This window comes from Lissotriton vulgaris, chromosome 5, assembly GCF_964263255.1.
Source record: "Lissotriton vulgaris chromosome 5, aLisVul1.2, whole genome shotgun sequence".
NCBI lineage: Eukaryota > Metazoa > Chordata > Amphibia > Caudata > Salamandridae > Lissotriton > Lissotriton vulgaris.
Window position 1 is genome coordinate 1,370,000,923 of NC_141693.1, and position 27,261 is coordinate 1,370,028,183.

A 27,261-nucleotide genomic window follows, 5' to 3' on the forward strand; every position below is an offset into this window, starting at 1 on the left:
TAAATATATCTGGCAACTGCTCTATTTTTCCTATTTCTATGAAATTGCGTTTCTTTCGGTAATATCACAATTTAATCATCCTCTAGTTTCATGGGTATACCATTATGGACCCACACTGAACTTATTACCTGGAGATGTTTCTTAGATGTTTTAAATTGATCTGTCCACCTTACACTCTGTTTTTTTTCTAGAGTGAAATGTATCCTGAGTGAGAGACACTGATGGCCTCTGAGAATAAGGGTGCAATATCTTGGTATCAAAGAAAAGTAAGTAGCATCCTAATGTTTAACAAATACACTGATAACATGATGTCAGCAGACCCAACTGTAATGAAACATGGGATATGTTTATTATTTATTCCTTTTGAAGCACTGTTGGCATGCTGCTGGTGTCACCATCCGGAGCTTTTTTTCACAGACTGAAGACTTTGGTACAAAATATAGTTATTTACCAACTGTTAGTATGTGGTAGGGCCTTTAGATTGGTACATTTAGTTTCTTGAAGGTTGGAGAGGCATAGTGTGGCGCCTAATCTGTTGGACAGTTTTGTTCTGCAATCAGTTGCCAAGTCTGACTGTCCATTAGTGGATGGCATCAGAGTTAAATATAAATTAAAATATGGTTTGTAGCATTTTCATGATTGTAAAATGATTTATGGTGTTTCTGACTTACAGGGGTAGATATTCTTCATAAATGCGAATGGCTCGAACGAAGCAGCTATTCAAGTCTATTTTTGTTGTATCTGGGAGACACTGCAGTTCCATGACATGGTCAGGGTTATGTGGCTTATGCACCAGTGTGCAGCCTGTCGCCTCCCATGCCATTCTTACTTCCATTGGGTGAAACTGCTGGGATTTAAAGCTCTTGTACACGAGATTTAGCAGTTACACTGTTGCTACTAATTATTGGATGGGCAAGAATGTAAGGATAAGTGCAGGCACTTTGGAAAATCTACTGACACCATTGTCAGCAGCCATCCTCTTTCTTGGCCATTATCTGTGAATTTCTGATCTAGCATTTGAATGATGCAAGACCGAAGCTGCCATTTTAAAAGGACCTTTCTGACTGATACCAATTGTCTTCATGGATCTATAGGTACAAAAAGAGCTTTTTCATAGGGATCATGCTTTGTGTCCCTCTGCAGCGCATACAATTTCTTTGGTGGCAATCCCCTCTCCTTTCTTGCTCTGAAGTTTTGTTCATTTTTACAGCAGATTAATTTGAGCCTGTGAATAGTAATTACCGTTACCTCTTTTGACTAACTAATATCAGTGGACTACTTTCAACAACCATGAGATTGTGCTGTGCCTATATGCAGTAGCGTTGGTATTGCTTCCTGTTAAACATTAATTTAGCATAGCATGCTCCCTTTATCGACTATATTTCTTTGGTGCACCCATCTGACATTTTTCACATTGCTTTTGTAAAGCAAACAGTGGTGTTGTAGGCCTCATTTGAAACAGGTATATGATGTGCCCCACCTGTAAAAAAAAAACTCAGCTTTGATCATAAAACAAAGGAGACCTTTCTGTGAGCAAATACATTGTATTCCTATTCGCCCCTGGGTAATGCATGAGTCAAGAATGATAGAGATCTCGAGAGTGAAAGTGATGTGAACTGCACAGTATGATAGGAATATTCATTCAGGTGTATCACCCCACTCAGCAGTGGATCAAGTCCAATATACTTCTTTGTCCTTATTCCAATAATTTTAGTATGACAGCCCCTGTGTATGGGTGTGTATAGATATATGATATATATTTATATAAAGCAACTCCTCATTACTTCCTCACGGGCGATATGAGAGAACGGACCCAGCGGCTTCAGGTATGTAGATGTTTTATTTTTCTTCCAACCTTTCCATTTGACGCGTTTCGAGCATCAAGTGCCCTTGTTCATACAACGAGCAACCGCGTCAGCCATTGTTTTTAAATATGCTTGGTGTACCACCTCCCTGTGTGAGTCACATGACCACATGTATAGACATTGAAAAGTTACTACTACAGAGCAGTGCGAATTGATCACAATAATAGCAGCATTAGGAGAAACATAAATATACCATCACAATTGTTATTTATATTCTGATTATTGTATGTATATATATATATATATATATATATCACGCTCCAAAGGTTGCCCCTGCTAAAGCAGCACTCAAAGTGGCAGCTTGCTGTAAACAGCGTTTATTGGTATGAAGGGGAAGCTCCAGTCTTATTACAAAAGCGGCAGATTGTCTTTAGTCCTGACACGTTTCGAAGGTCTTGCCTTCTTCTTCAAAGGATGACAAACTGCTACGTGTTCGCAGGCTTCAGGTTCCATGTGATAGCAGTTAATGGCACGCCCCTTGATATTCAGTTCGGAATGGCGCAGTGCCTTGTGGAAGTTGTATTCCTGCTTGAGATTACTCCGCATTTACACTCATGACGCTTTTGGATTTCCCTTTCGCAATCCGTTGTTGCCGCTCCACATTCGAGGCTCCGTGAATCACGAGTCTCGTGGCCCTCGTCAAGTATCAGGCCCTGCCTTCTTCTTCAAAGGATGACAAACTGCTACGTGTTCGCAGGCTTCAGGTTCCATGTGATAGCAGTCCCGCCGCCAAGCTTGCACCGACCTCAACTTAACAAGACGAGGGCCACGAGACTCGTGATTCACGGAGCCTCGAATGTGGAGCGGCAACAACGGATTGCGAAAGGGAAATCCAAAAGCGTCATGAGTGTAAATGCGGAGTAATCTCAAGCAGGAATACAACTTCCACAAGGCACTGCGCCATTCCGAACTGAATATCAAGGGGCGTGCCATTAACTGCTATCACATGGAACCTGAAGCCTGCGAACACGTAGCAGTTTGTCATCCTTTGAAGAAGAAGGCAAGACCTTCGAAACGCGTCAGGACTAAAGACAATCTGCCGCTTTTGTAATAAGACTGGAGCTTCCCCTTCATACCAATAAACGCTGTTTACAGCAAGCTGCCGCTTTGAGTGCTGCTTTAGCAGGGGCAACCTTTGGAGCGTGATGTATCAGGCGGCCGTCCCGCCGCCAAGCTTGCACCGACCTCAACTTAACAAGACGAGGGCCACGAGACTCGTGATTCACGGAGCCTCGAATGTGGAGCGGCAACAACGGATTGCGAAAGGGAAATCCAAAAGCGTCATGAGTGTAAATGCGGAGTAATCTCAAGCAGGAATACAACTTCCACAAGGCACTGCGCCATTCCGAACTGAATATCAAGGGGCGTGCCATTAACTGCTATCACATGGAACCTGAAGCCTGCGAACACGTAGCAGTTTGTCATTCTTTGAAGAAGAAGGCAAGACCTTCGAAACGCGTCAGGACTAAAGACAATCTGCCGCTTTTGTAATAAGACTGGAGCTTCCCCTTCATACCAATAAACGCTGTTTACAGCAAGCTGCCGCTTTGAGTGCTGCTTTAGCAGGGGCAACCTTTGGAGCGTGATGTATCAGGCGGCCGTCCCGCCGCCAAGCTTGCACCGACCTCAACTTAACAAGACGAGGGCCACGAGACTCGTGATTCACGGAGCCTCGAATGTGGAGCGGCAACAACGGATTGCGAAAGGGAAATCCAAAAGCGTCATGAGTGTAAATGCGGAGTAATCTCAAGCAGGAATACAACTTCCACAAGGCACTGCGCCATTCCGAACTGAATATCAAGGGGCGTGCCATTAACTGCTATCACATGGAACCTGAAGCCTGCGAACACGTAGCAGTTTGTCATCCTTTGAAGAAGAAGGCAAGACCTTCGAAACGCGTCAGGACTAAAGACAATCTGCCGCTTTTGTAATAAGACTGGAGCTTCCCCTTCATACCAATAAACGCTGTTTACAGCAAGCTGCCGCTTTGAGTGCTGCTTTAGCAGGGGCAACCTTTGGAGCGTGATGTATCAGGCGGCCGTCCCGCCGCCAAGCTTGCACCGACCTCAACTTAACAAGACGAGGGCCACGAGACTCGTGATTCACGGAGCCTCGAATGTGGAGCGGCAACAACGGATTGCGAAAGGGAAATCCAAAAGCGTCATGAGTGTAAATACGGAGTAATCTCAAGCAGGAATACAACTTCCACAAGGCACTGCGCCATTCCGAACTGAATATCAAGGGGCGTGCCATTAACTGCTATCACATGGAACCTGAAGCCTGCGAACACGTAGCAGTTTGTCATCCTTTGAAGAAGAAGGCAAGACCTTCGAAACGCGTCAGGACTAAAGACAATCTGCCGCTTTTGTAATAAGACTGGAGCTTCCCCTTCATACCAATTAACGCTGTTTACAGCAAGCTGCAGCTTTGAGTGCTGCTTTAGCAGGGGCAACCTTTGGAGCGTGATGTATCAGGCGGCCGTCCCGCCGCCAAGCTTGCACCGACCTCAACTTAACAAGACGAGGGCCACGAGACTCGTGATTCACGGAGCCTCGAATGTGGAGCGGCAACAACGGATTGCGAAAGGGAAATCCAAAAGCGTCATGAGTGTAAATGCGGAGTAATCTCAAGCAGGAATACAACTTCCACAAGGCACTGCGCCATTCCGAACTGAATATCAAGGGGCGTGCCATTAACTGCTATCACATGGAACCTGAAGCCTGCGAACACGTAGCAGTTTGTTATCCTTTGTAGAAGAAGGCAAGACCTTCGAAACGCGTCAGGACTAAAGACAATCTGCCGCTTTTGTAATAAGACTGGAGCTTCCCCTTCATACCAATAAACGCTGTTTACAGCAAGCTGCCGCTTTGAGTGCTGCTTTAGCAGGGGCAACCTTTGGAGCGTGATGTATCAGGCGGCCGTCCCGCCGCCAAGCTTGCACCGACCTCAACTTAACAAGACGAGGGCCACGAGACTCGTGATTCACGGAGCCTCGAATGTGGAGCGGCAACAATGGATTGCGAAAGGGAAATCCAAAAGCGTCATGAGTGTAAATGCGGAGTAATCTCAAGCAGGAATACAACTTCCACAAGGCACTGCGCCATTCCGAACTGAATATCAAGGGGCGTGCCATTAACTGCTATCACATGGAACCTGAAGCCTGCGAACACGTAGCAGTTTGTCATCCTTTGAAGAAGAAGGCAAGACCTTCGAAACGCGTCAGGACTAAAGACAATCTGCCGCTTTTGTAATAAGACTGGAGCTTCCCCTTCATACCAATAAACGCTGTTTACAGCAAGCTGCCGCTTTGAGTGCTGCTTTAGCAGGGGCAACCTTTGGAGCGTGATGTATCAGGCGGCCGTCCCGCCGCCAAGCTTGCACCGACCTCAACTTAACAAGACGAGGGCCACGAGACTCGTGATTCACGGAGCCTCGAATGTGGAGCGGCAACAACGGATTGCGAAAGGGAAATCCAAAAGCGTCATGAGTGTATATGCGGAGTAATCTCAAGCAGGAATACAACTTCCACAAGGCACTGCGCCATTCCGAACTGAATATCAAGGGGCGTGCCATTAACTGCTATCACATGGAACCTGAAGCCTGCGAACACGTAGCAGTTTGTCATCCTTTGAAGAAGAAGGCAAGACCTTCGAAACGCGTCAGGACTAAAGACAATCTGCCACTTTTGTAATAAGACTGGAGCTTCCCCTTCATACCAATAAACGCTGTTTACAGCAAGCTGCCGCTTTGAGTGCTGCTTTAGCAGGGGCAACCTTTGGAGCGTGATGTATCAGGCGGCCGTCCCGCCGCCAAGCTTGCACCGACCTCAACTTAACAAGACGAGGGCCACGAGACTCGTGATTCACGGAGCCTCGAATGTGGAGCGGCAACAACGGATTGCGAAAGGGAAATCCAAAAGCGTCATGAGTGTAAATGCGGAGTAATCTCAAGCAGGAATACAACTTCCACAAGGCACTGCGCCATTCCGAACTGAATATCAAGGGGCGTGCCATTAACTGCTATCACATGGAACCTGAAGCCTGCGAACACGTAGCAGTTTGTCATCCTTTGAAGAAGAAGGCAAGACCTTCGAAACGCGTCAGGACTAAAGACAATCTGCCGCTTTTGTAATAAGACTGGAGCTTCCCCTTCATACCAATAAACGCTGTTTACAGCAAGCTGCCGCTTTGAGTGCTGCTTTAGCAGGGGCAACCTTTGGAGCGTGATGTATCAGGCGGCCGTCCCGCCGCCAAGCTTGCACCAACCTCAACTTAACAAGACGAGGGCCACGAGACTCGTGATTCACGGAGCCTCGAATGTGGAGCGGCAACAACGGATTGCGAAAGGGAAATCCAAAAGCGTCATGAGTGTAAATGCGGAGTAATCTCAAGCAGGAATACAACTTCCACAAGGCACTGCGCCATTCCGAACTGAATATCAAGGGGCGTGCCATTAACTGCTATCACATGGAACCTGAAGCCTGCGAACACGTAGCAGTTTGTCATCCTTTGAAGAAGAAGGCAAGACCTTCGAAACGCGTCAGGACTAAAGACAATCTGCCGCTTTTGTAATAAGACTGGAGCTTCCCCTTCATACCAATAAATGCTGTTTACAGCAAGCTGCCGCTTTGAGTGCTGCTTTAGCAGGGGCAACCTTTGGAGCGTGATGTATCAGGCGGCCGTCCCGCCGCCAAGCTTGCAACGACCTCAACTTAACAAGACGAGGGCCACGAGACTCGTGATTCACGGAGCCTCGAATGTGGAGCGGCAACAACGGATTGCGAAAGGGAAATCCAAAAGCGTCATGAGTGTAAATGCTGAGTAATCTCAAGCAGGAATACAACTTCCACAAGGCACTGCGCCATTCCGAACTGAATATCAAGGGGCGTGCCATTAACTGCTATCACATGGAACCTGAAGCCTGCGAACACGTAGCAGTTTGTCATCCTTTGAAGAAGAAGGCAAGACCTTCGAAACGCGTCAGGACTAAAGACAATCTGCCGCTTTTGTAATAAGACTGGAGCTTCCCCTTCATACCAATAAATGCTGTTTACAGCAAGCTGCCGCTTTGAGTGCTGCTTTAGCAGGGGCAACCTTTGGAGCGTGATGTATCAGGCGGCCGTCCCGCCGCCAAGCTTGCAACGACCTCAACTTAACAAGACGAGGGCCACGAGACTCGTGATTCACGGAGCCTCGAATGTGGAGCGGCAACAACGGATTGCGAAAGGGAAATCCAAAAGCGTCATGAGTGTAAATGCTGAGTAATCTCAAGCAGGAATACAACTTCCACAAGGCACTGCGCCATTCCGAACTGAATATCAAGGGGCGTGCCATTAACTGCTATCACATGGAACCTGAAGCCTGCGAACACGTAGCAGTTTGTCATCCTTTGAAGAAGAAGGCAAGACCTTCGAAACGCGTCAGGACTAAAGACAATCTGCCGCTTTTGTAATAAGACTGGAGCTTCCCCTTCATACCAATAAACGCTGTTTACAGCAAGCTGCCGCTTTGAGTGCTGCTTTAGCAGGGGCAACCTTTGGAGCGTGATGTATCAGGCGGCCGTCCCGCCGCCAAGCTTGCACCGACCTCAACTTAACAAGACGAGGGCCACGAGACTCGTGATTCACGGAGCCTCGAATGTGGAGCGGCAACAACGGATTGCGAAAGGGAAATCCAAAAGCGTCATGAGTGTAAATGCGGAGTAATCTCAAGCAGGAATACAACTTCCACAAGGCACTGCGCCATTCCGAACTGAATATCAAGGGGCGTGCCATTAACTGCTATCACATGGAACCTGAAGCCTGCGAACACGTAGCAGTTTGTCATCCTTTGAAGAAGAAGGCAAGACCTTCGAAACGCGTCAGGACTAAAGACAATCTGCCGCTTTTGTAATAAGACTGGAGCTTCCCCTTCATACCAATAAACGCTGTTTACAGCAAGCTGCCGCTTTGAGTGCTGCTTTAGCAGGGGCAACCTTTGGAGCGTGATGTATCAGGCGGCCGTCCCGCCGCCAAGCTTGCACCGACCTCAACTTAACAAGACGAGGGCCACGAGACTCGTGATTCACGGAGCCTCGAATGTGGAGCGGCAACAACGGATTGCGAAAGGGAAATCCAAAAGCGTCATGAGTGTAAATGCGGAGTAATCTCAAGCAGGAATACAACTTCCACAAGGCACTGCGCCATTCCGAACTGAATATCAAGGGGCGTGCCATTAACTGCTATCACATGGAACCTGAAGCCTGCGAACACGTAGCAGTTTGTCATCCTTTGAAGAAGAAGGCAAGACCTTCGAAACGCGTCAGGACTAAAGACAATCTGCTGCTTTTGTAATAAGACTGGAGCTTCCCCTTCATACCAATAAACGCTGTTTACAGCAAGCTGCCGCTTTGAGTGCTGCTTTAGCAGGGGCAACCTTTGGAGCGTGATGTATCAGGCGGCCGTCCCGCCGCCAAGCTTGCACCGACCTCAACTTAACAAGACGAGGGCCACGAGACTCGTGATTCACGGAGCCTCGAATGTGGAGCGGCAACAACGGATTGCGAAAGGGAAATCCAAAAGCGTCATGAGTGTAAATGCGGAGTAATCTCAAGCAGGAATACAACTTCCACAAGGCACTGCGCCATTCCGAACTGAATATCAAGGGGCGTGCCATTAACTGCTATCACATGGAACCTGAAGCCTGCGAACACGTAGCAGTTTGTCATCCTTTGAAGAAGAAGGCAAGACCTTCGAAACGCGTCAGGACTAAAGACAATCTGCCGCTTTTGTAATAAGACTGGAGCTTCCCCTTCATACCAATAAACGCTGTTTACAGCAAGCTGCCGCTTTGAGTGCTGCTTTAGCAGGGGCAACCTTTGGAGCGTGATGTATCAGGCGGCCGTCCCGCCGCCAAGCTTGCACCGACCTCAACTTAACAAGACGAGGGCCACGAGACTTGTGATTCACGGAGCCTCGAATGTGGAGCGGCAACAACGGATTGCGAAAGGGAAATCCAAAAGCGTCATGAGTGTAAATGCGGAGTAATCTCAAGCAGGAATACAACTTCCACAAGGCACTGCGCCATTCCGAACTGAATATCAAGGAGCGTGCCATTAACTGCTATCACATGGAACCTGAAGCCTGCGAACACGTAGCAGTTTGTCATCCTTTGAAGAAGAAGGCAAGACCTTCGAAACGCGTCAGGACTAAAGACAATCTGCCGCTTTTGTAATAAGACTGGAGCTTCCCCTTCATACCAATAAACGCTGTTTACAGCAAGCTGCCGCTTTGAGTGCTGCTTTAGCAGGGGCAACCTTTGGAGCGTGATATATATATATATATATATATATATATATATGACGGAAAAGTGCCCCAAATATATATATATATATATATATATATATATATATATATATATATATATATATATATTATATGTGTGTGTGTATATATATATATATTTATTCAAAATCCAATCTCCTGTTTGGCAGCAGACAGATTATAGTGGAAATACGCACTCACTTGTGTTTTTAGAAAAGTTAAAGCAGCTTTATTTCAGAAACTTGCCGTACCCAACGCATTTCGCTTTTCCACAAGGCTTGATCACGGGATGCACAGCACTAGAAACAGACTGATTCTGGACGTTATATCTTTCTGTTTGAGTAATAACATCTTTATTTTCCAGAACCAACGATACAGACAGGTCAGGGGGACTGCGATGGGCACCTGCTTTGCCCCCAGCTACGCAAATTTATTCGTGAGCTGGTGGGAGAAGCAGGTGGCCTGGGCAGATGACAAAACCAATTGGGTCGACAGGGTGATATGCTGGAGAAGGTACATCGATGACCTTTTCCTCATTTGGAGAGGGTCGGAATCCTCAGCAAGGGAATACATAAGGGTTCTTAATCAAAACAATCTTAACCTACAATTTACCTATAATATGAGCAAGAATGAGGTTAGCTTTCTAGACTTAAGGGTTTTCGTCAATTCAGGCACTATCCAGACCGCTCTTTTTAGAAAGGAGACGGCCAGGAATTCTGTCCTACACGGACGTAGCAGCCATCCGACCTCCCTGGTTAAGAGTATCCCCTATGGGGAACTGTTAAGGATAAAGCGCAACAGCTCCCTTGAGAAAGATTTCACAGAGGCCGCACAAAGAAGCGTGAAACGCTTCAAATCTCGCGGCTATTCTAGAACTGTCCTCCAACAAGCTGAAGAAAAGGCAAAAACTGTTGATAGGCAAACCCTACTGTTGGATAAAAATTGGAACAACTAAAGGTGGAAGTGGCAGTATTAGGCTGATAACAAATTATTCGGTGGCAGCGAATAAAGTCAGAGCCATTATGTGAGGGATTCTCAAATCGGATGCCGTAATTGGCGGGGATTTGCAAAAACACCCAATGATAACATTCAGGAGAATAAGATCATTAAAGGACAGGCTAGTCACTAGCCATCTATCTAAGGAAAAGCCCAAAGGAGATCTGCACGCCATGCATGGGTCATACCCATGTGGGAAATGCAAGGCCTGCAGTAACAGCCAGAGGGTACTTACCTATAAGGATTCCAAGATTAGGATTAGCAAGTTTATTACTTGCTCAACCACATTTGTGGTGTACTGTCTAAAGTGCCCCTGCGGACTCATGTACGTGGGGAGTACCACTAAGGCAGTCAAGTTGAGAATCCTGGAACATCAACGGGCCATCGCAAATAAGGATGAGAACTACCCGATGGCCCGACATTTCGCTAGTCACCACAACAGTGATAGAACTCTGCTTAGCTTCTTTAGTTTGGACTGTGTCCCTCAAGACATAAGGGGTGGGGACCTGAAACGAAGACTTAGACGTTTGTAGTCTTGATATATTATCGATCTCCAAACAAAGTCACCGGGAGGACTCAACGCAGGGGAAGAATTACTATCACACCTATAGCAACAGTAATTGAAAGTTTATTAATTGAGCTGTGTCAATGTCTGAGAATTCACTCATCTATATAAATGCTTTAAGAAATTGAGTTGGTAGCAGGTCTTGACCCTCTATGATGAATTTAATGTTAGTATTTAATTTGATAGTGTGGTGTAGGGGTATTGTTAATCATGATTTACAGTTTCACTTATGGCCATCCAGGCCTCAATCATCAATCCATTCATCAGGGGTCTTATCAGTTCGAGCCTTTCTTTATACCTTTTACTAATGAAATATATTGATTCATTGTGCAATGTGAATTATGTTGATTTAACGATACTTGGTTTTTAACTTGAGAACCTTTATGAATTAGCCCATTCAGGGCAAAATGTCAACACTAGATAATTTAGTTAAATGTTAATCGAATAAACATGCATGATCTTTTCAGCATTACGAGCATTGCACCTAATTTGGTCCTTTTTCGCTATTTGCGTTATTTACCATTTAAAGATGGCGCTTATGAATTGTAAACAATTATCCGTTTTCACTTTCAATCACTATGCCTTATTTTAACTTCCGCCTTGCCGTCGCCAGCTGACACTGACGAAGGCAAGTGCTGAAACGCGTCTATTTATTTAATTTGTGCGCAACAAACCGTATCTGGTTTGAACTACTGTGAGTGCTGATTTTGTTGGTTTCTGAAACCTGCGGAGCTTGGATATATATATATATATATATATATATGTGTGTATATATATATATATATATATGTTCCACACCTCCTCCGAGGTAGCCGGGACAGCGGTGCGCCCAAGGGTCGGAGGTTGCCCTTTCATATAATTCCAAGTTCACAGACGCAAAAGAAATTGCTGGCGCACTCCACTCCAAAAAAGCAAGTTACCACTCCATTGTCAGTTGCTGGAAAAACGGGTTTATTGTTCCATAATATTCAGCATGGTATAATGAGCTAGATGGAAAAACCCAACACGTTTCGACGACAAACTCGTCTTGCTCACGGGTGACACCCATGTCTCATGCTGTTCTTTAAATAAAGTACAAACAAGTGAAAAACACACACATAGTGAAAGCTCAACATAGGTGTATGACTTCACATTGATCGCTGTTGCAAGTGGCGGCCATCTTAGAGAGGGTTTTTTTTCGTGTGAAATCACATAAATGCCATTCATATATGAAAGACAACTGAATTAATTCATTCGCTGAAATACATATTAACAAATTTGACCGCATATAGCATATAATGCGTATTGAATAACATTGTGATTAAATCGCATACACAGTTTGGATAATTTTAAATTAATGCATGTTACCAAACATTCTCGCCCAGTGAATTGACGCATTAGGGTTAAAGAGGCTGGTGTTTGCCTGTGGCCTAAATGCTTTTGACAATGCGCAATTAAAATATTTATGCTCAATTAACCAAAATTAATGCACAGAGCCAGTTGCTTTTTACGTAATGTTGATTACCCCAGTGGGTAGTTGCAAACATAATAGTAACGGATGTTCTACCCATGTGGGAGAATAATAAATGAAAAAAATATAACAAAATCATGAAAGTTACATATGAATTCATAAATTCAGAAACCAACTCTTGTAAGCATTACATTGCACCATGACACCAAAAGAATAAATTTGGAAATCCCAAGTGGGGTAAATTGCCAGTACAACACCATGATGCTCCATATTCATAAGTCAATAACACAGGTCATAGCAAATTATTCAAATGACGGTAGATCTTCGCAGTATCCTATCTTGATTGCTTGTATGCCTAAACAAAACAAGAGAAAGGAAAATCACCTCAGTAAAGTTTATATGGTAGAGTAAATGTCCTATAATTTAGCCCTAGCTTGCAACAGCTAACAATAAACAAACAGTGAAAAATAAAGTTACGTGAAGATTAAAAACAATCTTAAAGCCTAAACACAGGAGACTAATATATGGTTCCATTAAAAACACAACATATCAAAATACTCAAGGATAGATTCAGAGAACGGAATCACCACTCCAGTCATTCTCCCAAATACCAGAACAGTTCCTCCTCAGAGTTCACTCCAGCTGGGATCTTAAGTGTCTAAATCAATGATATACTGACTCTCCAATTGTCGGAGTTTCCGTATTCTGTCCCCTCCTCTTTTCATTGGGGGGACCCGATCAATAACGAAAAACTTTAACAAATTCCGATTGCTTTTGTGTAGTTCATCAAAATGCCTAGCAATAGGCGACACTTGATCCTTGTTCTGAATTGCTCTCATGGGCTCCAGAATGCGTTTCTTGGCGGGGAACATTGTGCTCCCCACGTATTTTTTCGCACATGGGCAAATCAGAACATAGACACAATAGTCTGACAGGCACGACAGATGTTTTTTGAAGTCCTCTCCATATTCTCTACTGGAAAGTGAACCTTTTTGACATCGGTACTAAATTTGTAAGCCTTACAGGCCTTGCAGGTGAAAAAACCTTCTATATCAGATTTCCTATTTTTGAGAGCGCTTACATCATTCCTGCTAAGTTTGTCCTTTAAGGAACTAGCCTTGCGGTATGAGATGTCCGGATTGCAACTCAGTACATCATCAAGTGTAGATTCTGTACCCAGTACTTTCCAGTGTTTTCTTAAACTCTTTTGTACCTGCCAGGATTTAGAGTGGTAGGTGGCTACAAATCTGATCTTGTTGTCATTCATTTCAAGTGGTTTCTCTTTAGGTACTAGCAGTTCTGCCTGACTAAGAGAACTAGCTTTCTCGTATGCTGCCTGGATGATGTTGGTGTCATTTCCCCTCTCAATGAACCGTTCAGTCATACATGCACCCTCAGCTGGAAGGGAAAATCAGTGACAGCACAATGGAATTTTTAGATCTCACAGTCCATGTGTCAAATAATAAACTTTTCACCAAACTCTTCAGAAAAGAAACTGCTGGTAACACTTTGTTACACGCAGACAGTGGCCACCCTAAATCTTTGATTCGGAGCATACCATTTGGCGAATTCCTCCGGGCTCGGAGAAACTGCAGCTCTGAACAAAATTTTTTAGCTGAGGGTGCATGTATGACTGAACGGTTCATTGAGAGGGGATATGACACCAACATCATCCAGGCAGCATACGAGAAAGCTATAGGACATTTACTCTACCATATAAACTTTACTGAGGTGATTTTCCTTTCTCTTGTTTTGTTTAGGCATACAAGCAATCAAGATGTATAGGATACTGCGAAGATCTACCGTCATTTGAATAATTTGCTATGACCTGTGTTATTGACTTATGAATATGGGGCATCATGGTGTTGTACTGGCAATTTACCTCACTTGGGATTTCCAAATTTATTCTTTTGGTGTCATGGCGCAATGTAATACTTACAAGAGTTGGTTTCTGAATTTATTAATTCTTATGTTGCTTTCATGATTTTGTTATATTTTTTTTCATTTATTATTCTCCCACATGGGTAGAACATCCTTTACTATTATGTTTGCAACTACCCACTGGGGTAATCAACATTACGTAAAAAGCAACTGGCTCTGTGCATTAATTTTGGTTAATTGAGCATAAATATTTTAATTGCGAAGTTGACAGCACTAACCAATGGGATATGCACAATGCTATTAATGCGAGTAACGCCGCCCGGCCTCCGGGTTGTGGGTTGTACGGCTGTGTGCATAATAACCGGATGGAGCCTAAAGGCCTAAGGTCCCGCAACAAATAATGCGAATATGTTGTAATACTGACATTGAACTCTGCAATAAAAATTGTTTTACAAAAAAAAATATATATATATTTTAATTGCGCATTGTCAAAAGCATTTAGGCCACAGGCAAACACCAGCCTCTTTAACCCTAATGCGTCAATTCACTGGGCGAGAATGTTTGGTAACATGCATTAATTTAAAATTATCCAAACTGTGTATGCGATTTAATCACAATGTTATTCAAGACGCATTATATGCGGTCAAATTTGTTAATATGTATTTCAGCGAATGAATTAATTCAGTTGTCTTTCATATATGAATGGCATTTATGTGATTTCACACAAAAAAACCCTCTCTAAGATGGCCGCCACTTGCAACAGCGATCACTGTGAAGTCCTACACCTATGTTGAGCTTTCACTATGTGTGTGTTTTTCACTTGTTTGTACTTTATTTAAAGAACAGCATGAGACATGGGTGTCACCCGTGAGCAAGACGAGTTTGTTGTCGAAACGCGTTGGGTTTTTCCATCTAGCTCATTATACCATGCTGAATATTATGGAACAATAAATCAGTTTTTCCAGCAACTGACAATGGAGTGGTAACATGCTTTTTTGGAGTGGAGTGCGCCAGCAATTTCTTTTGCGTCTGTGAAGTTGGATATATATATATATATATATATATATCTTCACCTTCTGAAGCTGGAAAGAATGAGCCGCACACGTCGCGCTGGCAAACTGTAGATTTATTTCTCAAAAGCTGTCCCAACAGTTCTGATGCATTTCGGCCTGACTCCGGCCTTTTTCAAAGAAAGACGAGCTTTTCGTTGCGTGTCATTTCAAGCTGCTACCAGGAACTAGAAATGCTTGCCGTTAATCGTGCTTCGGTAATTTAACCCTTCAGTGGGTGTGACATTATTGAATACGGCATTGTGGAACCTGTAGGCAGCTCATTATTTACCCTCCAGTGGGTTCTGTCAATTACGCGATCCCCTGCTTTCCATTTTAAAGTTGGCTGGGGGCTTTACCTGAGGCTGGTCCCAGGCGGCTGCCGCTACCCTCTGATTTTTCACCTTCCTCCACCAACGGTCCTTTTGCGGGTAGTTATGGCGCCTTTGTTAGCTGTGCGTTGCTCCGTGGCTGAACCAAGCCAAATTTACATGTCTGCACCTTCCCAAGCTGGAAAGAATGAGCCGCACATGTCGCGCTGACAAACTGTAGATTTATTTCTCAAAAGCTGTCCCAACAGTTCTGATGCATTTCGGCCTGACTCCGGCCTTTTTCAAAGAAAGACGAGCTTTTCGTTGCGTGTCATTTCAAGCTGCTTCCAGGAACCAGAAATGCTTGCCGTTAATCGTGCTTCGGTAATTTAACCCTTCAGTGGGTGTGACATTATTGAATACGGCATTGTGGAACCTGTAGGCAGCTCATTATTTACCCTCCAGTGGGTTCTGTCAATTACGCGATCCCCTGCTTTCCATTTTAAAGTTGGCTGGGGGCTTTACCTGAGGCTGGTCCCAGGCGGCTGCCGCTACCCTCTGATTTTTCACCTTCCTCCACCAACGGTCCTTTTGCGGGTAGTTATGGCGCCTTTGTAAGCTGTGCGTTGCTCCGTGGCTGAACCAAGCCAAATTTACATGTCTGCACCTTCCCAAGCTGGAAAGAATGAGCCGCACACGTCGCGCTGACAAACTGTAGATTTATTTCTCAAAAGCTGTCCCAACAGTTCTGATGCATTTCGGCCTGACTCCGGCCTTTTTCAAAGAAAGACGAGCTTTTCGTTGCGTGTCATTTCAAGCTGCTTCCAGGAACCAGAAATGCTTGCCGTTAATCGTGCTTCGGTAATTTAACCCTTCAGTGGGTGTGACATTATTGAATACGGCATTGTGGAACCTGTAGGCAGCTCATTATTTACCCTCCAGTGGGTTCTGTCAATTACGCGATCCCCTGCTTTCCATTTTAAAGTTGGCTGGGGGCTTTACCTGAGGCTGGTCCCAGGCGGCTGCCGCTACCCTCTGATTTTTCACCTTCCTCCACCAACGGTCCTTTTGCGGGTAGTTATGGCGCCTTTGTTAGCTGTGCGTTGCTCCGTGGCTGAACCAAACCAAATTTGCATGTCTGCACCTTCCCAAGCTGGAAAGAATGAGCCGCACACGTCACGCTGACAAACTGTAGATTTATTTCTCAAAAGCTGTCCCAACAGTTCTGATGCATTTCGGCCTGACTCCGGCCTTTTTCAAAGAAAGACGAGCTATATATATATTTATCAATGGCCAGTAATTGCTCTTTTTTAAGGTTAAATTTGGATCTACCAAATCTCTTATACCGGATCTTTTTCAATTCCTTGGTCACACTCTTTTCAAATACTTCCAGAGCATCACAATGAACCATAGGCATAAATTTTGATTTGAGTTTAAATCCACTAAAACCAGCATCATCAATGACCATGTCCGTATCCTGTAAGTTGAGCAGTGGATTCTCATGGTGAACAACATCCTCATCTAATTCACACACCGTTTGAAAATCTGCAATATCAGATATAGCAATTGTAGGTTAGTTGTCCGTCCTACTGTTGCTCCCCATGAGTGTTGGATGTAAATGAAACCACTTTCTTAACTTGAGTTTGCGTAAAAAATAAAACATGTCTATCCGAGTCTGTACATAGTCTATATTTCTTGTTGGACAGAAGGACAATCCCAATGATAACACATTGATCTCTGGACTAGATAACTCACGGTTTGAGAGGTTGATGACAGTCATTTGGCTCCCCTCTTGGCTCTTGTTACCATCGGCAAAGCTGCATTCGATACGTTTTTTTCTCCTTGTTCTTGCTTTTTTGTTCCTTTTTGTCCTCACGTTCTGCCGCATTGGTCTCCTCCCCGGCCTCTCCGAAAATCCTGTTCCCTCTCTTGTGCGTTCAATTGATCCTGTTTTGCTTTATTTATCAATTGAAATTGCTTCAGGAAATTGTTACGGCTAGGGTTTGCAGTAGGTTCTTTTTGGCGTAATCTTTCCAATGAAATATCGGACAGATTACCATCAGCAGTTTCGCTCTCTTCGTTTAGCACTTCACTTCTTGTAGTTATCTCTGGTGCTTTCTGAGCTTGTTGATTACTGCAACCTGGTTCCGTGGTCGTGAACAAAATGAAATTAAATCCCTAGTGGGTCGATTTCATTTTGTAAACTACAAGGAGTGAACTGCGCACCCACATGGGTTACAAACTACAAACACCAAGAGGCAGCAGGAGCGCCACGCCCACTGGGGCAGGTGTTTATACTTAAAACTGTGTAGCGTGATGATTCATTCCTGAAAGCAGCCACTGAAGAAAGGATTGTTTATCCAACGCATCTGGCAGTGTCTTTTAAACTGGAAGCCTGTGACTTTGTTAGTTTCTGCTGGCAAATGCTCGTGTTTTATTAAAGAACCAAAAGAAGTTTCCTGTGGCCTCCCTCATTGTGCTTTCCTGGTGTTGGATATATGGGGCTTTGCACGCCTGACGAGGAGAGGCTCACTGCTGTTCACAGGTCTGTTCAGGCTCCGACTGTGAGCTTGAAATCATCAGAAGGAAGCAGTACAGGCTGCATTCAGGAGCTGCAGCCTGCACAAAGTTCATTTCGACCATTTCAAAGCAGGGCAGCCACAGCACAAAGTACAGTGCATCGACCCACTAGGGATTTAATTTCATTTTGTAAACTACAAGGAGTGAACTGCGCACCCACATGGGTTACAAACTACAAACACCAAGAGGCAGCAGGAGCGCCACGCCCACTGGGGCAGGTGTTTATAATTAAAACTGTGTAGCGTGATGATTCATTCCTGAAAGCAGCCACTGAAGAAAGGATTGTTTATCCTGAAACGCGTCTGGCAGTGTCTTTTAAACTGGAAGCCTGTGACTTTGTTAGTGACTGCTGGCAAATGCTCGTGTTTTATTAAAGAATCAAAAGAAGTTTCGTGTGGCCTCCCTCCTTGTGCTTTCCTGGTGTTGGATATATATATATATATATATTTATTCAAAATCCAATCTCCTGTTTGGCAGCAGACAGATTATAGTGGAAATACGCACTCACTCGTGTTTTTAGAAAAGTTAAAGCAGCTTTATTTCAGAAACTTGCCGTACCCAACGCATTTCGCTTTTCCACAAGGCTTGATCACGGGATGCACAGCACTAGAAACAGACTTCTTTTATTTCTAGTAGCACACAGTTAATACCTGTATTCAGTGTGGTGCATTATGGTTATTGTGGTTTTAACTTTTACAGAAATTTACCAAACATGTACATTTTCTAAATAAAGAATTACAGTGCTCTATTCTAAGTGCTCAAAGTGAATTAAAATAATTATTTGTGTAAGTGATTGCCCATATATGCTTTTATGTCCTATTTGAAAAAATGTTCGTCAGGTTTTTACTCTCTGGTGAGTGATTGTATCCTTGTTCATTAATTACAATGTATTCTGATAACATTTTCTCAGAATGTTCAGAATGTTCAGATTTACTTTTTTTCCTTTTTTCCTCGCACTTGTATTCTATGTTTCTTCTTTTTGGCTCTCTGGTGAGCAATTGATTTTTCCGTTTCAGTTTTTCCCTTTCTTTTTCTTTTGTTACTGATTAAATGTGTACATAAAGTTCTTCATTCTGATTTAATCCTCTGGGATCCAAAGTCCTAAATGTTACAATGTGTTTAGATTTTTTTTGTCAGAGGATTTTTGTATGGTCCCCTCCACTCTCTGATGCTGGGATTTGTTCCAGCAAAACACACAAGGTAATGGACGGAATGTTGCACATTGGGTGCGTGAGAGGCTGTATAGGTGAATAAGTTAGTGTGAAGTAGCTGTATAGGTGAGTGTGTGGCTATGTGAAAGGCCTTTTGGGTGAGTGACTAGTTATACTTAGTAGCTGTATGGGAGAGTGAGTGGTTGGGTACGTGGCTGTATAAGTGAGTGACTAAATATAAGTGAGTAACTGGGTGTGTGAGTGGCTCTATGGATGAGTGAGTGGATGTACGAGTACTTTATTGGTCTGTGAATGGGGCTGTGACTGGTTGTGAGATGGGGTGTACAAGATGTTGCAGGTGGATGAGAGTGGGTGTGTGAGTGGTTCTGTGGATGATGTCATCAGTGAAGTTATCAGTGATGTCACTTACTATGTCAGGAGTGATGTAATATGTGAAGTCATAAGCAGTGCATTTGGGGGCATAAAGTATAGTTAGCTCAGGTAACTATGACTGCTGAATATCAATGGTTTTATACGAGTGAAATCCGAGTGTAACTAGAGCGTCTCTGTAACGTTTGTGTTTTTCAGTGAATTTCTAAGGTTTAAAAAAATTCTATTTCATTACTACAACATCCCTTTCTTTTTTTAAATGAATTCCAAAGGTTTTTTAAATTCTATTTCCTAAGTATAACATCCCTGTAACCTTTGTTTTTTTAAGTGAATTTCCATGGTTTTTTAACTAGTAGTCGTATTGCAGAGTGGTGGAGAATGGGGACGGGGCTTCTGTCCTGCTGATTGGGACTTTCTGGAGGTAGCAGGAGGGGTTCTTGGCCCCCCAAGGATCTTCAGCATCCAAGGGGATTTCAACCCCCAACCAGTAGTGTTCCAGGAGGCTCACTTGCAGAATGGTGGAGAAAGGTGTTGTATCCTCTAAAGACCTCTCAGCATTCCCACTGTGTGGGACTTACTAGAGGTAACTGAAAGTCCCTGGCCCCCAAGGACCCTCAGCATCCAAGGGTACTTCATTCCAAAACCAGTAGTATGCCAGGAGATGTGTTTGAAGAATGGTGGAGAAAAATGGAGTGGCCTCTAAAATTCTCTCAGTAATCTCTCCGTGTCGACTTGGGGTAACAGAGGGGGTAGTTGGCCCCAAGGACACCTAGGAGCCTCGAGGACTTAATCCCCCAACTAGTAGTGCGCCAGGGGGCACGTTTGCAGAGTGACAGTGGAAGCGGCAGGACAACTTGCCCGGTCTAGCTATAAAAAAAAAAAATGTTGTTTTAGTAGGGGAGGGAGGGCTGCATGGCCCATCCTTGGCCCGATTTTGGCCCCAGGGACCCCCTTCCCCGGGGTCAGGCCTCTTTGCAATGGTGGGAGGCCCGCAGCCTCTTCTCCCGATGTTCCCAGGGGACCCAATTCCCCAGGGCCTGGCCTTTGAAAAAAAATTATTTCGGGAACAGGCTGATTTTGGCCCAGGGGACCCCATCCCCCAGGGCAAGGCTACTTTGCAGTGGTGGTAGGGGGCTGCGTAGCCCCCTCCCTGGGCCGAGTTCAGCCCAGAGTCCCCATCCCGCAGGGCCAGCTTTAAAAAAGAAAGTTAATAGTAGCAGTGGAAGAGGCCACGTGCCCCCTCCCCGAGCCGATGTTGAGGCAACGTGCCCCACCCCCCCAGGGCCCAGCCAGGTGTGTCCGTAGGTGGAGCCTGAATGCCCACCAGTTCCTTCCCGCTCCCCACCTCCTGGGGGAGCCGGCATTGCTTTCAGACAGAGGGAGCTTCTGGAATGTTCTAGCTTGCTGGAAGCAGAGCATTTGCAGTGGCTTGCCGGGAGTGGTAAAGCTCCTGCCAAGCCACAGCAAACTGCTATGGCCTGGGGGTGGGCACCCGAGACATAGGAGCTGGCCCGGGGGGAGCAGTCCCCAGGGCCATCGGTGGCTCCATAAGGGCCACCCTCCCATTTCTTTATAAAAGAAGTTTACCTGGGGTGGTGGTGAGGCCCTGGGGGGTCCATGAGGCTCTCCTACTACAAATTGGTGCCAGAGGGGGGATCTGAGAGTTCCTCCCCCCCAACAACAATAAATAAGCTGGGCCTGGGGAGGTGGTGGTCTACGGGGCCTGGGGTGGGGGTCCACGAGGCCTCCCCAATTTTTGGGGGGAATGTGGCCCCAGGGAGGTGGTGGCACCCAGGGGTCTGAGCGGCCGAGAGGCCTTCCCGGAGACAAGGTCGGTCATGTAAAAAAGACAGCCCCGAGGAAGTTTTGGGAAATCCCCGATACGACGAAACACATGTTGGCTGGGCACCAAGAAACAAAGAAAATAAAGAACAAAATACAGAGATTTTCAAAAATATTGTGTACTGTGTATATTATTGAATCTGAAGTGTGTGCTTGGGAGTCGCAGTGTACTATTGAGAGGGATCTTTGGATCTCCAATCTAAGAGGTTGGATGATTCCTCCTTCCCTTGGAGTACCACTGATATAGATAGTAGGGGACACTAATTTACAGATAAATAGAGAGCGCCAAGTCAGAGACTCGGAAAGTTATCACCCATTGTGTGTATCTACGGACAAACCTGGTTCTTGCCTGCCTCAAGTTTGACCTCACTGGGCAAGTTTCAGCACCTTGTCCCTGTCATCCAGTGGTCAAAACATGCTCACTTTTCTGCCACTCCTAGAAAATTCCTTCTGATCACACCTGGAGCTCCCAGATCCCCAAGGCAAGCTTTAAGCCCTAGGGTTCAAGTCTGCCTCCAACCGGGGCTCCTTCAGATCCTAGACTGTGTGGTCAGCCACGAAATGGTTGAAGTCCTTCTGCTTTTTGTGGTTATAGAGCAGGCAAACAAGAGGCCTTCTTCCAGAACGTGTTTTCGGGCCAAAAAATCCACAATGAACCCAGGGAGCAATCGAGGCAAGAATGGGGGTGTTGTGCCAGTGACTAAACTCGTCCTGTGCGGGCACAAAGGCCCGGGCAGCGCCGCGGTGGGCTGCAGAACGCCCGTAGGACTACTTACAGAAAACATAAAGCGCTCCGAATGCGCGTGCGCCGCGGTAATAGGTCAGCCGCAGAGGCGCGCACTGTGTACATGAGGCAAAAACATAAGCAGGAATGGTCAAGTGTAAATGCAGCCGTAGATGGCTTCTCCGGCATGCCACGGTGGGGAGTGTCAAGAGTGTATGAAGCATTTAGTATATCACTTTAAGATCTGTGTAAGTATATCACTTTAAGATGTCTGTATTGTGAGGAACATTGAGTATGTTCCAGAATTGTTTATATGTGTATGTGCATTCTTAGAGAGCTGCTATTAGTGAAGCTCTGTGTCTTGATAGCTGTATGACTTATTCCTCTGTGCTGGGGTTTTTAATAAAGAACCTAACTACAAGGATCTACTGGTGTACTTTTCATTGCTACACTGCACTTGTGACAAGGCGTCGGAGTTTTAAGCTTCTAAACCCCCATTCAGTCACGACCAGGCAGAGCGCAGAAGTGGATTAGGACGCCCGTATGATGAATCAGAGCGTGACATGTCCCGCAATGCCCCAGCTCACCCTTTCACCCAGGGAAGAGGCTTAGGGGCGCCTCAGAGTCCAGGATTCTGCCGAAACGGAGACCCCCGCCCCATGTTCTAACCCCAGCAGTGTAGTAGACCAAGAGAAGTCTGTCTACCCACCTGTGAATCACGGCACCCTAGAACGATCCCAAGAACAATGACACGGAAATGCGTGATCCTCTGCACAGGATCCCCATAGCGCACACTATGTGAAGGTGTGCGAGTGCAGGACTTGGACCAGGCCAGCCCAGACTCCAAATGTTTATAGGCCTGCAGCAGCCGCCTTCGCGATCACTCATAATGTTTAATTTACATTTGGCAGGTCCTTGCAATTCTTTAATAATAGTATAAATCACATGCGTACAACAAAAAGACACAGACATGTAGAGGAATCCCCAGAGCGAAATCCAACATGTTAAAGCTCAGAGATGTAGATGGAGCTTCTAAGCGCTGCTCACCTACTGGATTTAAGGTGACCTCACACCCCACGCAGCTCACTGGTCCCTGGTATTCTCTTCCTGTCACTCCAGGGTTCTCCACACAGGATGATCCCAATAAGTCTTCTTCAGCCCCCACTCCCTGCTGAGAGTCACTGACACCCTGCACAGTGGTCCCCTCCTCCACGTAGCTCCAAGACCACGATATTGCACCTGCACAACGCTATCTGCGCTGCTCGCCTCTCAGCGCTATCTGCTCAGCTCACCTCTTAGCGCTATGTGCGCAGCAACCCCTCAGTCCCCTGCTGCCTGTCCTCAGTGCCTTGCTGTCAGCTTCGACCCCTGTCCCAGCAGCGATACCCGGCTCCCTGCACGAGCTGCAGGGAGTACTGAGATTCACCCAGTGTGCGGTAGATGATGGGGCAAGAGGTAGTGCAAATAGCAAGGACAATTTAACTACGCCCATTGTCACTGGATCAGTAGTCAAAGCTAGTCATAAAAATATCCTAGAGCATTTTTTGGAAGGTCCACAAATTCAGACAGAAAAAAAAGCCCCTTTCACCCACCTCCCATTTTCACGTCAAAAAGATGGTAAATACCTAAACGATTTCAGAATTAAAGCATCAAAGAAGCACTTTAGGGTAAACTGGTGCGGCAGCCTCTCCTTTAACCCAGTGGCGTAACAAAACTTGAGGGGGCCCCCCTGCAAAGCACATGGAGGGGGCCCGCGATCCGGCTCACCACCTACCACTTTGCGATACGACCCAGAAATCTAGTATATTTTGATTTGAAACCGCCAACATTTAAATGAAATGCCTCTATATTGTCTCTCTATGTTCTAATGAGAAAGTGGGAAACACCCTTAACATATAAGCTACGCAATTTGTAACAATACTGTCAAAAGCAGATTATTTAACTGAGGCAGCAATCAGAACAATGCCAAGGAGCGATCCTATTGTCTCAGGAACTGCCTCTGGTGGAAGAACAAAGAACTATGAAGGAACTGAATTAGAATTGACATTATGGACAATAACTTGAAACCTTGAAAGACAACCCCAAACATGCAGTTCCATAAATACTCGACTGACAATATACATGAGAAGTACACAAGATATAACTCAGTATCCTGTGAGAAATGTTTTTAAATATTAACTTTGATACAGTATCGCAGTTTTGCAATGATTTTAAGTAATTATGCATTAAATTCATTCATTCAAACAGGCATTACTTAATGTGGGCCCCTAGTCGACACTAGCGTTCATTTTTGGGTAGCGTGATTTGTTATTGACTAATAGATTTTGAACAAAAACAGAGAAAGTAACGCAGAAAATGGAGAAAATGGAGGTACACTGACAAAAGGAGAAAGCAAAGCCTCCCTACAACCAAGAGGAAGGAGGAAAACCTGTAAGAGTGACACAAAGAGAGAGGTAGTGTAGGGTGATGAAAGAAAGAAGCACGATGTGGAATCAAGATGAGACTGCCTTGGTATTTGGAAACCCGAGCATTCAGAAGCATCGGGCTCCTAATAAAAACTTTGGACCCTTATCTTTTCACAAATTAAGCACTGCACGCAGCGGCAGATACACACATACAATGACACACAAACACATGGAAACACAGTGACACACTTATACATATAAACTGCTCTGTCTGTATATATGGATACAGGCAGGGCTGGCTACACTGAAGAGCTCCCAATGTCTGCAGGGACAGCTGTTGCTGTGTTCTCTACTGGTCGTCAGACATAGACATTCAAACAGCGGCGTACACAGGCCCAGTGGGGTTCCAAAGAAGTCAAAAGTTGAAGAACCACTGATTTAGACATGTTGCTATCAGAAAGTTTAGTAGTTTAATCAAATAAAAAAAAAATATATATATTTTTTTGTTTGTTCTAGAAAGGGTCAGCAGATACAACCTTGAATTCAAAGTGCTGGTAATCAAGAGTAGAAATGTGGAGTAATCTTACATAAGTGTATGAAGAAGGCTGCTATCTAAAAGGTAAGGTAAAAGCTTTCAGATGACATCACATTATTTGAGAGGTTCTCCGGACATGGCCAATGGGCACAAGAACGGACACCCAAACTGTCAAACCCTGTGCACCTTTAGGCTGTAATACACGGTCAGGATTTCTCAGCACATGGCCTAATGTTGCGGCATATTAGCAATGTTAATGGTGAACAAAGTGTTTCTATAAGGTTGACTTCTGTGGTGCAAAAATCACAAACAATATTTTTCTAATCAGCTGGTGCTACATATAGATATGAAACATTGCACATAGTCCAGGGCGGTCTTACTGAGTGAGGATCTTCTGGCAAAAAAGAAATACCAACATCAGCCTCACCCCGTTAGGACATCAAAGGCGTGATCTGAGATCCCAGAAGTCAGAAAGTTAGCAGGGTTGGCGAATACTTTTGGATCTTTACAGTCTCCTTCCAGAAATCGCTGCCTGTGAATATTCACCTCAGTGACAATTATCTGGGATGGAGGAATGTGATGAGTACGTGGCTGAAGCAGACCTGTGTCTTCTCCCTCACTCGTACTTGACTTTGGGAATTGGCTATAAAATCTGCAGAAGGGAGATCCACAAACATGACTCTTAAACTGAACAAGGGCTGCAAAGACGAGCAATAGTCACTAGCTCCAGACTGAGCCCCAGACATCAACTCTAGCTCTGAAAAAGAGGCAAGACTCAAAAATTGCTTTCGTAGAGCCACAGTCACAAGACCATCTCTGACAGCAATGGTCATATCCAAACAAAATTAGGTCTATCATGGAAACCAACATACCACTTGAACTACACTGAAAACTCTAGACCAAATGTCAACCCTGACACAGAGCTTCAGATTCAACCCATCGTATCCAAAACAAAGCCACAACGCCCATCTCAAAAACTTTTCAGACAGAAACCACCTGGCTCCAATGGGCCCACTAATAAGCTACCTTTCTCTTCTCAGATTCATTGAATTCCTAAACAACCAACCCCGCCCTCCCACCCCCCACAAAGCACAAAATGCATCCTCCATGGTGAGCACCAAACAAATCTCCAAGACCCAATGAATTTGCTACTGAGAACTAGTAAGATACAGAAACCTTTGATATTGATGTCTATACATATAACCCAAAAGCTGAAAGGTAGAGCCATACCTCTATCCCTACTGGCTCCAAGATAACCTTACCCAATTTACCAATCCATTGCACCAAAACCATGTATATTCATTTTAGCTGGGAGTGCACTGTAAGACCATATTCCAAATATGGAACACGAGTTAATGTTTTAAAAGACCATCATACTAGCCTCTTGTTTATGCAACTATATTTTATTTGATCAAATACTCTTGATGAAGAACCTTGAAAGGCTAGAGGACGTTAGTTAACTTATTCCATGGAATGTTGAACCTGTTAGTTGTCATAATATTACCCAAGGAGCAGCTGACAAGGTTGTGCCAGAGTCCACAGGCAGAGTAACAATGCCTGTATTTTATGTAGATTACTTTTCTATCTGTAGATTTGACAGGAAAAATATTCACCCAATCGGAGCACTACAATGCGACAGGTGCTCCATAGATTCTCACCGGTAACTGCAGTCATTTTATGACTTGGGGTCAAAACTTGAAAAATCGATACCAGACTTGCTGCAGTGTTAGTTCATGGCAAAACCTGTGATGGCCCCTCAAGCACAGCTAGAGGAGAAAGTAACAAAGGCAGATCTAGAAGCTGGCAGTGAGCCAGCGAGGAATGTTAAATAGATCAGACGTCCTGCTGTCCGCAGTATTGGCCATTACCCCAGAAATGTTCTACTTTTGGAAGGAGGGTACTAGTCCAATTATGCTCATACTTTAGTTAAAGATCGGGGAAAAGACAAGCACAAAGTATGTTTCCGTGTCCCCTCTGTTGCCAAATTTGCCACTCCCCCTTCACACAGAGAGAATTAATGATTAGAGTGTCCCACAATCTGATCCTCTTCACAAAGTCAAGAAGTCACTCAATCTATCCACTCCCCCAAGACTACCCCGAGTCATGTATCCGAGCCACCATCTATGAAAGAGGTTTGTCAACCATCACATCTATGGAAATGCGGCAAGTGTTGTACTTCATGGCAGCAAAGAAGTTGAGAGAAACCTCAAAGAATAG

At 44.8% G+C, this 27,261-nt stretch overlaps 1 protein-coding gene across 3 annotated transcripts in view; it reads left to right on the forward strand.

Annotated features, from left to right (window-relative positions):
- The window catches only part of PHTF1 (putative homeodomain transcription factor 1), a 516,605-nt gene that overhangs the window by 57,867 nt on the left and 431,477 nt on the right, over nt 1-27,261 (forward strand). For all 3 annotated transcript variants that reach the window (XM_086923323.1, XM_086923324.1, XM_086923325.1), the window contains exon 3: nt 192-266. In XM_086923323.1, the coding sequence (XP_086779449.1) occupies nt 222-266 (45 nt within the window). In that variant the 5' untranslated portion in view covers nt 192-221. The remainder of the gene's footprint in view (nt 1-191; nt 267-27,261) is intronic.